Source organism: Halichoerus grypus, chromosome 2 (assembly GCF_964656455.1).
Source record: "Halichoerus grypus chromosome 2, mHalGry1.hap1.1, whole genome shotgun sequence".
In the NCBI taxonomy this organism is placed as follows: Eukaryota; Metazoa; Chordata; class Mammalia; order Carnivora; family Phocidae; genus Halichoerus; species Halichoerus grypus.
The window spans coordinates 173908297-173920395 of NC_135713.1; the positions used below are offsets into that span (position 1 = coordinate 173908297).

Below are 12099 nucleotides of genomic sequence, written 5' to 3' on the forward strand. Positions count from 1 at the left end.
AAGAAGAAAAAAGTAACAAAGATCATGTGAAACAAATCACAAAGAAATAATAAGATGGTAGATTTCAACCCAGCCATAGTGATTATTACATTAAATGAATATAGACTAAACACTCCAATGAAAAGACAACATCAGATTGGATTTCTTTTTTTTTTTTAAGGCAAGACTCAAGTTATAGGTATTCAAAAAACCCACTATAATTATACAGGTAGGTTCGTGGTAAAAAAACAGAAAAAGATACATCATTCCAATATTAATCAAAGGAAAGCTGAAGCAGTTATACAGAACAAAGAACATTTTAGGGGCAGCTGCCTGGCTTAGTTAGAAAGAACATGTGACTGTTGATCTTGGGGTTGAGGTCAAGCCCCACATTGGGTGTAGAGATTCCTAAAAAAATTAAAATTTAAAAAAGAAGATAATACTAAATGTGTACAGTTTCAAAATACATGAAGCAAAAGTGGATAGAGTTGAAAGAACTTGAAAAAGTCAAAATTATAGTTTGAGATTTGAGCTTTTTTTTTTTTTTAAGATTCTATTTTTTTGAGAGAGAGAGACACACAGCGAGAGAGGGAACACAAGCAGGGGGAGTGGGAGAGGGAGAAGTAGGCTTCCTGCCAAGCAGGGAGCCCGATGCAGGGCTTGATCCCAGGACTCCGGGATCATGACCTGAGCTGAAGGCAGACACTTAATGACTGAGCCACCCAGGCACCCCTGAACATTCTTTTCAAGTACACATGATACACTCACCAACAGACCATATTCTGAGCCATTAAAACAAATCTCAATTTGAAAAGATTAAAATCACGCAAACTGTGTTCTCTGTCCTGAGTAGAATTGAACTAAAAATAAGTAACAAAGATACTTGGAAAATACCCAAAGCATTTGGAAATTAACACCCTTCTAAATATCTTATGGGCAAAGATAAAACCACAAAGAATATTAGAAAAATACTGTGAACTGAATGAAAAGGAAAACAGGACATATCAAAATCTGCTTTAAAAAAATAGCAGTGCTGTGCGTCTGGGTGGCTCAGTTGGTTAAGCGACTGCCTTCGGCTCAGGTCATGATCCCGGAGTCCCGGGATCGAGTCCCACATCGGGCTCCCTGCTCAGCGGGGAGTCTGCTTCTCCCTCTGACCCTCTCCCCTCTCATGCTCTCTCTCTCTCTCTCTCTCTCAAATAAGTAAATAAAAATCTTTAAAAATAAAGTAAAATCTTTAAAAAAAATAACAGTGCTTAGAGGGAAATTTGTAGCATTAAATGCTTAATTAGAAAAGAATAAAGAACTCAAATTAGTGATCTGAACTTCCACCTTAAGCAGCTAGGAGAAAAAAGAATAAACCCAAAATAAGGAAGAAGGAAATAAAAGAAACCAATATTGCACTGTATGTTAACTACCTAAAATTTAAATTAAAAAAAAAGATGGAAAATTCAGCTATCAAAAAGAATGAAATCTTACCATTTGCAATGACATGGATGGAGCTGGAGTATATTATGCTAAGCAAAATGAGTCAGTCAGAGCAAGACAAATACCATGGGATTTCACTCATATATGGAATTTAAGAAACAGAACATATGGGAGGGGGGAAGAAAAGAGAAACAAACCATAAGAGACTCTTGAAGGTAGAGAACAAATTGAGGGTTGATGGAGGGAGGTGTGTGGGTGGGGATTAAAGAGGGCACTTGTTACGATGAGCCCTGGATGTTGTATGTAAATGATGAACTACTGAATTCTACCCCTGAAATCAATATTGAACTGTCACCTAACTAGAGTTTAAATTAAATAATAATAAAAAGAAGGAAATAAAGTGAAAAATCAATAAAATAGGAAACAAAAATAACAAAACAAATGAAGTCAAAGGCCATATCTTTTAAAAGATTAATAAAATTGATAACATTCTAGTCAAACTTTAAAAAGAGAGAAAAATTCACAAGTTACCAGTATCAGAATTAAAGAATAGATATCACTATAGATCCTACAGATTGGTAAGAGATTATTATGAACAACTTTATTCCAATAAATTCTACAATTTAGATGAAATGGAGAAATCTTTTGGAAGACCCAAACTGCTGGAGCTCACACAAGAAATATATAGGCCTTTATCAATGAAAGATGCCGAAGTCATAGTAATAAACCTGGCCACAAAGACAGCTCCAGGCCCAGATGGCTTTACTTGTGAATTCTATCAAGTATTTAAGGAGGTAATGTTAACCAGTTCTACACAGTCTTTCAGAAAATAGAAGGGAACAACTCCCACCTCATAGAAAGAGCTAAAAGAATTTACAGAAATTTACTACAACTAAGAAGTTGTAGTGAGGTGTGTAGAGAGTTGAGCAAAGTAACAGGTTACAAAGTAAATAAATAAAAATCTGGGGCGCCTAGGTGACTCACTCGTTAAGCATCTACCTTCAGCTCAGGTCATGATCCTGGGGTCCTGGGATCGAGTCCTGCATCGGGCTCCCTGCTCCACAGGAAGCCTGCTTCTCCCTCTCCCACTCCCACTGCTTGTGTTCCCTCTCTCGCTATGGCTCTCTCTGTCAAATAAATAAATAAATCTTTAAAAAACAAAATAAATAAAAATCTATTGTATTTCCATGTCCTAGCAACAAACAATTGGAAGTGAAAATGTGCCTCATTTCAGCTGATTAAAAACAAGTTGGGAATTTTCTAATTAGATTGCCTGGGTGTAAATCAGAACTCTGTCATTTACTATATGTGTGATCTTCAATAAAATTAAGTATCTTTATTTGCCTCAGTTTCATTTTAAAAACAGGTATGTCCTGGCACGTGCATCAATAGGTTTAGTAAGAAGATGCACAGAAAGCATCCTTATTAGCTCAGCACCTGCCACAGAGTAGTCAGTATTAGCTGTGAGCCCTCAGAGACACTGAGTAGCCTGCCCAGGTCAAGGTGGGTTGTCCCTTCTCTATCCCTCCTTCCTTCATTTCTTAAAGGTGTCCTCTGGAACTAGGAGCAGCAGAAGGGAGCAACCCCCCATTTCACTGTAAAGGACACAGTTGAATTCAACATTCCCCCATTCGGTCAGCAATGTGCCTGGTGGAGAAGAGGACTCTGGTGGGCCCTGCATCCTGAGGTACAGAGGGAGGGAACGTGAACACAGCTCCCACAGGGCTGTTTCTGCCGCAGACTTGGACGTCCCGCTGCCTGATGAAATTCTATGCTGTGGTGGCCGCCTCACCCACATCCTGGGAGAGCCACAGGATTGCAGAGAGGATTGAGCAGCGAATCTTGAACTCCAACCCTGTCATGGAAGCTTTTGGTGAGCTTGGTGTCCTCTGCACAGTACCTCAATTCTGTTTCCTCTGGGATTTGCCACCACCCAGGGAGAGGGGTGGTGCTTTGAGCCCGTCTCTGGGAGTTGGAGGATGAGAGCCTCACTGCCTTGGACCCTCAACCTCCCAGGTGCCCTTGGGCTCCTTCCATTAGAGTCACCCCATCCTCTGGCCTAGGCAGATATAACAGTGTGCTGGAGAGGACCTCATGGCTCACCTAGTTCAAATCCTGTTCTTACATATGGTTTCCTGAGGGTTCAGAGAAGAAAGGGACTTGTCTAAGAATGCTCACCAGTGAGTGTCCCATGTTGGGACTCGAGCCTAGATGTGTCCGGCTGGGCCCACAGCTGCCCAGATGCGGGGTGGAGATAGGTCTGTTGTACCTAGATGTTGTCTAACTCAATAGTGACAGCTTGTTGGTTTTGGTCCTTTCCCTTCAAAGAAGACAGTCCCTGACCACCTAGACTTGCTTATTCCAATTCATTGCCAAGAAGTTCTAACCCTCCGGAAACATTTGATAAAGCGCGAGTGCCCATTCCCTAGTCCTGTCCCCTGTTTCATGGAAACCCACGAAGGGGCTGTTAGGTGACTTGAGGATCGAGACGTGCCCCCACCTTGGCCCACAAGGACCTGGTCAGCATGGGGGAGTGTTATAAACCTCGGTGTGATCTCTAGGGAATGCGTGCACCCTGAGGAATAACAACAGCAGTCGCTTTGGGAAGTTCATCCAGCTCCAGCTGAACAGGTAATGGCCACTGCCACTCTGGCTGATGGGAGGATGGGGATGCGGAGGCTGAATGTGGCTGGGGCGGTTTCCAGCCTGGGCTACTCCTATGGGCAGAACCCTGCTCCTCCTGGCATGTAATGTTTGTGGGATAAATGAACCTGGGGGTGATCTTTGAACCTGGAGAATTCTAGCTACTCCAGCCTTAGAGACCCTGAGGCGGTGTGCTTGTTATGGCCTGTGAGTTCCTCCTGGCTTCTATCCTGGTTCGGGGCTTCTAGTTAAACTACCACCTCTCTGGACTGCACCCCTGAGCTTGAAGCTGGGGCTTCCGTTCCTGCCTTGAGATGGGACAAAATGGTATATAGAGGGCTTGGCCCTGTCCACCTGAGCTGGTCACAGGGGAATGTTCCAGACCACCCAAGGACCTGAGTGGTCCCTAGTCCTCAAGACCCACTTTGACTAAGTGGAAGAGCTTTGGGGGGAGTGGCTAGGTTGCATTCTGGCAGATGGTAAGTCCTTAATAAATGGCTACCTGCTTGTGCCCAGGGCCCAGCAGATGACCGGAGCTGCAGTCCAGACGTACCTCCTGGAGAAAACTCGAGTGGCCTGTCAGGCATCCAGTGAGAGGAACTTCCACATCTTCTACCAGGTTTGTGTCAAGCTGGGCCCACAGCTGCCCAGATGTAGGGTGGAGATGGGTCTGAGCCTCCAAACCCTCTTCTCCGCCCCACTCCCATGCTCCAGGCCTGCCCTGCCCACCGCTTTCCGTGAGGCGGCCACTTACTCCTGCAGACTTTGTGCAACTCCTCTGCCTCATGCTGGACCTTAGCTCCCAGGATGGTTTTGACATGGAGATGCATTTGCTTTCTCTATCAGACCAAAAGGTCCTTGGGACTGGGACTGGGTCCCCCTCATCAGACCGAGGACTCTTACAATGGCAACTGTTTCCAACAGACTGAGGGCTTCCCTAGAGCTGTGTCTGATGTGTCTCCTATAAATCAGACTTGGGGTCCCCCAGAGCCTGGATAGTATGTCTGCCTGCTCGGATGGGACCTGGGGCTCCCCAGACAGGAGTTGTGCTTTCCTCATCAGACCACAGGCCCCCTCAGCGGGCTTTTCTTGCGTCAGGTTAGAGACATTCAGAACTGTTGCTAAGGCTTTTGCCTCTGGGCCTGCCCTGGGCTCTGTGCAGGGACCTCTCAACCTTGTGATATCAAAGCATTTCTCCTCTCATGGCAACCCCAGGCTTATGCAGGCCTGGGCTTCCTCACACCCTCACCTCGGCCACCTGCCCACCCCCTTCCCACAGATCTGTAAAGGAGCCAGCACGGACGAGAGGCTTCAATGGCACCTCCCTGAGGGAGCAGCCTTCTCTTGGCTGCCCAACCCGGACAGGACCTTGGAAGGTAGGGGGAGCCTTGTCCAGCACCCTGGGCTGGCCCGTCAGTACCCACTCACCCTCTGCGCAGGGCCTGCCTTCTTCACCCCTCGATGTCCCTGCTGACCTCTGGTCCTGACCCTGGGCTGTGACTTGGATTCCTTTTCAGAGGATTGTTTCGAGGTGACCAGAGAGGCCATGCTTCATTTGGGTATCGACACCCCCACTCAGAACAACATCTTTCAGGTTAGAAGAAAAGGCACAGCTCTTGTGTTGGGCAGAGGTGATGGATGGGAAGCCCCTTTCATACGTCCCTTCTCTGAACTCTGAAGATCTAGGACTTTAAGCCCCACTGTGCAGTCTCTAAGGAGTCACCTACCCTCTGAGCCGCTGAGCCCGGACAGGGCATCGGGGAGGACAGGGCATAAAGGACAGTGATTGAGTGTGCAGTGCTGTGCTATAAAACCTAACAGTGGGCTGGGGGGGTGGGGGGGGGCGCGGGGCCCAGGTCAGTTATTACTGCAGTGATCAGAGTACAGAATAGAGAAGTAATGCTATCACAGGTTCGTCTAGTATATTCAGACTTTAAAATCACATTCATACTTCTTAGTCCACTTGGTTTTTTCAACAGTCCTGTGTGTGTGGAGATTTTTCCCATTTTTATGCTTGAGAAAACTAGAGAGGTAAAGTGACCTCCCCGGGTCGGACATCAATAAGTGACAGTTTGTACCAGACGTAGTAATTCCGACTTCCCACTTTTCCCTCCTCTCAGATGGAGTGCTGACCCAGGTGAGCTGGGCCCCCATCATCCCACTAGTGGCCTCCCTTCTCCCTTCTGTCTGCTGACGGAGCTGACTGCCGCCCTCCCCATCACCCCCACACCCACCAGAGCAGGGGGCGGGGATACAGGATAGGCTGGCAGCAGCCACAGGGAAGCCTCTGCAGGGAGGTGGCAGTGCAGTGGACAGTGACCTCTACCTCTAGATGGGGGCTGCTCAGGCAGGGAGGGGATCATGGCCAGCATACGCACATCAGGCCAGAGCTTGGCCAGAGGGACAGCACATGGGGACAAACCCAGGGCAAGTGGACAACCCCAGGGTTCTGGCCTTGCAGTATCATGACCCTCTGCCCATTGGGTATGGCAGTCTTCTCCCAAGGTAGGTTGTGGCCTGAACACTGGTAGCATGTGGAGACCTCCGGCCTGGGACCAGACGGGGATGGTGGGAGAGGCCTTGCTCTCCCAATAAGGGTCTGAGGGTTTCCAAGTTGCTGGACTTGAGTCTCTTCTCTGTAGCCTGTGGGGACCCATCCATGTGGATCCACTGTACAGTGTGGCCTGGGACATCGAGCCCAATGTGCAGAGACCAAAATCCCAGATTCTACCCCAGGCCGAGCTGTCAGAGCCCCAGTGCTGAGAGAAGGCCAGAGGGAGCCAGGGCCAAAGCCCCACTGGCCACGCAGAAGTGAGCCTGGCCCACAGGTAATAGGAGTGGTCTCATAGTCTGCTTCTAGAGAAGGGAAGGCACAGGGACAGACGGGTGACGTGGGAGCCCCACTGGCTGCCCTGGGAGGCACCTCAAGTCAGACTGCCTGGGTTCTCATCCTCCCTTTGTCTTTTACCAAGTCTGTGGCCTGCAGGCTTGTGATTTGAAGATTTTATTTATTTAAGTAATCTCTACACCCGGCGTGTGACTCGAACTCACAACCCTGAGATTGAGAGTCACACACTCCACTGAGCCAGCCAGGTGCCCTGTAGACTTACGACTGAACTTCTCCCTTTGTCACCCCTGTCTGTCATGGGCATCATCACAGCACATTCCTTAGTGATCGTTGAAAAGATTAAACGAGTTGATGCATGTAACTCAAACAGAATTGTGCCTGGCAGGGGCTCGTAGTCAGGGGGCATCAGTTAGGAGCTTGTCTTAATGATCCTGGTACTGGGACTCTGTCAGCAGGAGACGGGCCCTTCCTGGGCGAGGCTCCAGCCCTGGAGAAAGAGCTCACACCATGTCCCCTTGCCCACTCAGGTCCTGGCCGGACTGCTGCACCTCGGCAACATCCGCTTCGCCGACTCTGAGGACGAAGCTCAGCCCTGCCAGCTGATGGGCGATGCCAAGTGTGAGGACAGGGCGGGGGCCTGGGGCTCAGGCTTCGGTCACACCGCCAGGGAGCAGGGCCCGCCCTGTCTGCAAAAGGGCCAACATGGGTGGGATGGGGGGGGGCGGGGAGGTTGGAATGTGGAAGGCGATGCCCTCAGTGAAACCATGATGTTCCTGCTCACCCCCATCTCTGGGGAGGCAGACAGCAGCGGCCCTGTTCTACAGATGAGAAAAAAGTCAGAGGGTTTATGACGTGATCTGTCCCACGTGGGGCAGTGTGGACTGGGACAGAGAAGGCCTGAGTTCAAGTCCTGCCTTTGCCTCGGGCAAGCCTCCTGCACCTGAACCAGAGTTTATTCCGTCCACGTGGGGCACCATGGTTCCACTGTGATGACATCACATTGTCTTGTGAAGACGGCCGTCTGCATGGAGGGGATTTGTCCTTCTCAGGCTCTATCAGGACGTCAGCCTCGCTGCTACAGCTTCCAGAAGCCCCACTGCTGGAGACACTGCGGATCAGAACCATCAGGGCAGGCAGGCAGCAGGTGTTCCGGAAGCCCTGCTCCCGAGCCGAGTGCGACATCCGCAGAGACTGTGTGGCCAAACTAGTCTACGCACGGTGAGCACTCGGGGCCCTGCCCTCCTTCCAGGTTTTCCCGTCTGGAGTTGGACCAGACACCATCAGGCAGTAGGCCCAGGCCCACAGTGGAGGCTTCCAGATAAAGCAGACACATTCTTCTCCCTGCTTCCCAGACCCTTCCCAGACCCTTGGGGACAGCAGGGAGTAGCTCCTGGATTTTTCCTGAGCAAGGCCTTTGACCTTAATTCCAGAGTCCTCTGCGTGGGGAAGTTGCCACAGTGTGGGCTAGATTCAGCTCATTATTAAAGCACAGGAGCCTGCCTTGCCCTTGGCAGTGGGTGAGGAAAGCCTGCCTGGCTCTCCACTGGCAGAGCAGGCTGCCAAGGCGATCTGGGGCCCACTCAGTTCCAGGTTTAGACTTATGGGTGAATCGGCTCCTCTGTCTCCATGTGCCCTCGCACTTCATGTTTTCATGTTACCTGGGGAGACTGATAAGACGGTAGAGCCAGCAGTGTGGCCCACAGTCTCGCATGACATAGTGTGCAGCAAGCGCAAGCCCAGAACGTGGTGAAGGTGGGGGTCCTGGCCTTTCCCTGGTCGGTTATTTGGGCATCTCCACGTGGACTCTGGCCATGTGGTTAAGGGTGATTTCTCACCCTGGGTTCTGAGAACCTTCAGGGTACCAAGTAAAGGTATCAAGGGGCCCGGAATCCTGCACAGCTATGGGACAGAACACATACATGTGCGTATGCATGTGCTTATGGGAACTTGGGCACTGGGGAGAGAGGGTCCCTCTGCTTTCATGAACTTCCTGAAGAGTCTAAGAGCCTGAGATGCACTACTAAGATGAAGATGGCCCAAGGCAGCTGGGCTCAGACTGACCCCAGTTCAGCAAGAGACTTTGTTCCCACTGCGCCGAAGCTGATTTCAGGCCAAAGTCTTCTAAAGCCTTTGTGTCAAGTAACTGCAAAATGAGCAAATAAGATAAATATGATGACCACAGAGTGAGCCTGTGTGAAATAGAACATTTCATACAGGATAAATGTCGGGTCACTGTATCACCAGGTCACTTGTGTTTAGTACCTCAGACGGGTACTTGAAGCCCCTGTGGCAAAAACAGAAACCAGTGACTGGATTGCAGTAAGTTGCAGAGCAGTCACTTTAAGAAAAACTGTAAGAAAGAGACTCCTTAATAGTACCGTACATCGTGCTGAACGTGTCCCCAGGACCGTGACCGCCTCATCTTCTGGGGGTGGAGTGGGGGATGGTCCAGAGTGCAGGATGCCACTTGACCTCAGGTGACTCGGGGCCCACTTGTGCAGGATCGAGTTGGGGGGATGTGGCAGGATCTTGAGCTCTAGGCACCACAGGTCTAGTTTTGCAGGGGAGTCTAATGAACTTGGTTCTTTGTAAGCCTCATGCAGGCCTACCCATCGGCCCCTTCCTTTCTAGTCAAGACACCAGCTGGGTGTCTGGCCAAGTGACTGATGGAGACCCACTCCCTGTCTAGCCCCAAGGTCTCGTTGTCCTGTGTTCAGCGTGCTGGCAGGACAGGCCAGGTTTATGTGTGCCTAGGAACAGGCATGACCATAGACTGCATTCGTGGTAGGGCAAGACAGGATGGGCCAGAGAACTGGAGGAGAGGGTTTGACCCTCTGGCCTGTCAGGCTTGGGATACAGGCCCTTCAGAGTGTGGCACCCTGGCTAGAGGAGCAGTCTTGCCACCCCTCAGGCTCACCTGACCTCTCACCAGAGTCCTCTCTCCCTCCACCCCCACCCCAACAGGCTGTTTGACTGGCTGGTATCCGTGATCAATAGCAGCATCTGTGCAGACCCTGACTCCTGGACCACTTTCATAGGTAGCAGGGACTCACCTTTCTGGGAGCACTCCTTCAGAAAAAGAACAGTAGAGTCCACTGTGCGACTCCACACAGCTCTCTCTTTTCCCTTCTCTGCACCCCCGTCTCCTCATCCATCAACGTCTGGGCAAGACAGCTCTGTGCTCTCGGTGCCCATGTCTGACCCGTCTGTAGCTCTCTAGGCAGACTCAGATGGTGCCTTGTCTGTGAGGGCCCCTCCTCTCTCCTGAGACCCAGGTCCGGCCTCAGGAGAGCAGTGGGGGGAGAGGCAAAATAGCTAGATTAGAGGGGGTTTGGGGGACACGGTAACATGGTTGGAACTGGGGTGGGATAGTCAGGGGAGGAAGTCAAGCTCAGAGATGTGAAGTTTGCTCAAGGGACAGTGGAATTCTAGATACCAGCTGGGCTGGTGAGATCGAGGCCCTCCAAACTGGATTGGACACAGAAAATGTTCTCTAGGCCGCCCCTCAAACCTCATTCAGCCTTCTTTCCTGCTCTGAATTCTGAGGGGCCATGAAGTGGAGATGGGCCCCTCCCCAAGGCGGGGTGTATGCTGTGCCCACTGCCGGGTGTCATGCTCATTTAACTTCATCTCTAGGCTGCCAAGCATGAGGTTTCGCCCCGGGCTCCTGTAGTCCCCCCAACTGCCCCCCGCCCCTGCAGCGGCCCCATGGGCTCTTCCCCATCCTCTCAGGCCTGCTGGATGTGTACGGATTTGAGTCCTTTCCCAACAACAGCCTGGAACAGTTGTGCATCAACTACGCCAATGAGAAGCTGCAACAGCACTTTGTGGCTCACTACCTAAGGGCTCAACAGGTGAGGGGTAGAATGCTTCTTCCAGGATCTTACCAGGAGCCTTTAGTTCCTTCTTTGATGTCATTCTGGAATATGCTGTGGTATTGAGGCCAGCCGTGGATGAGCCATCTGGGCCTCAGATCACAGTTGCCTTCTCCTGCCACCCAACCCCCACCTTTGTCCCCTAGGAGGAATATGCAGTCGAGGGTCTGGAGTGGTCATTTGTCAACTACCAGGACAACCAGCCCTGCTTGGATCTCCTCGAGGGGAGCCCCATCAGCATCTGCTCCCTCATAAATGAGGTGGGGTCAGCTAGTATGCTGAGCATCAGAGTTGGGCCTTTCTGGGGCCTTTTTGGGGCCTTGGAGACTATACTGTACCCACCCTGTGCCTCTGTCTTCCCATCTGCCAAATGGGCTTGCTAATCCCTACGTTAACTTCCCTCTGAGAGCCACTGTGTGACAACTCTGCTGTTGGGGGGCCACAGGGTGTGGGGACCATGAGGGTTGTGGTGAGCCCGTCTCGTGTTTGGCTGACTGCCCATCCCATCCCATGCAGGAATGCCGCCTTAATCGGCCAAGCAGTGCAGCCCAGCTCCAGACACGCATCGAGAGTGCGCTGGCAGGCAGCCCCTGCCTGGGCCACAACAAGCTCAGCCGGGAGCCCAGCTTCATCGTGGTACATTACGCGGGGCCTGTGCAGTACCACACTGCAGGCCTGGTGGAGAAGAACAAGGTGAGGGCTGGGCCATGGCTTGTGGGGGCTGGTGTGAAATGAGGTTGTTGAGTCATTGCTGCACATACATGGAAGTTTCCAGTCATGCACTCTCTCTCTCCTGAACATCCTCCCAGAGTCCAAAGTCACCTCTTGGGCCTGCCTGAGGTCCCTGATAATCAGGCATGAGCTGCCCAGAAATGACTCCTGTCACAGTGGGGCTCCCATAGAAGCCATCTTCTGGGGCCCTGGTGAGCAGGACTGGCACACCTGTAGACAGCCCTGGGTAGCACTCCACGTGCCCTTACCTGCTGCCCTTGTCCTTTTCCAATAGGACCCTGTCCCACCTGAGCTGACCAGGCTCCTACAGCAATCCCAGGACCCCCTACTCAAGGTGCTGTTTCCTGCTGACCCCGAAGAGAAGGCCCAGGAGGAGCCCTCTGGCCAGAGCAGAGCCCCTGTGTTGACTGTGGTGTCCAAGTTCAAGGTGTGTCGGGGGGGTGTTGATATGATGTCCTTGGTTCATTCACCAATCTCAGATATTTACCCAGCACCTTCCAGGATTGGTACTGTGTGCCAGGGAGTGTTGACGAGTCAAGTAGCGTGGTCCCAGTCCACACGGAGTTGGTAGTCTCATGGGGAAGACCGAGACAG

General features: G+C 51.1%; 1 protein-coding gene across 9 annotated transcripts in view; it reads left to right on the forward strand.

Moving 5' to 3' along the window:
* Nucleotides 1-12099, forward strand: part of MYO19 (myosin XIX) — a 34617-nt gene that overhangs the window by 13001 nt on the left and 9517 nt on the right. For 4 of the 9 annotated variants that reach the window (XR_013444538.1, XM_078064052.1, XM_078064051.1 and 1 more), the window contains 13 exons: nucleotides 3148-3280; nucleotides 3969-4038; nucleotides 4567-4669; nucleotides 5330-5426; nucleotides 5568-5644; nucleotides 6693-6878; nucleotides 7426-7516; nucleotides 7948-8116; nucleotides 9863-9936; nucleotides 10631-10752; nucleotides 10920-11033; nucleotides 11290-11466; nucleotides 11780-11932. Coding sequence is in view for 8 of the 9 variants with exons in the window: in XM_078064052.1 (XP_077920178.1) it covers nucleotides 3148-3280; nucleotides 3969-4038; nucleotides 4567-4669; nucleotides 5330-5426; nucleotides 5568-5644; nucleotides 6693-6878; nucleotides 7426-7516; nucleotides 7948-8116; nucleotides 9863-9936; nucleotides 10631-10752; nucleotides 10920-11033; nucleotides 11290-11466; nucleotides 11780-11932 (1566 nt within the window). In the remaining variant the exon portion in view is untranslated. Of the gene's footprint in view, nucleotides 1-2954; nucleotides 3281-3968; nucleotides 4039-4566; nucleotides 4670-5329; nucleotides 5427-5567; nucleotides 5645-6692; nucleotides 6879-7425; nucleotides 7517-7947; nucleotides 8117-9862; nucleotides 9937-10630; nucleotides 10753-10919; nucleotides 11034-11289; nucleotides 11467-11779; nucleotides 11933-12099 lie in introns of all 9 variants that reach the window. The other 5 variants (XM_078064094.1, XM_078064088.1, XM_036104757.2 and 2 more) reach the window with 3 other exon arrangements.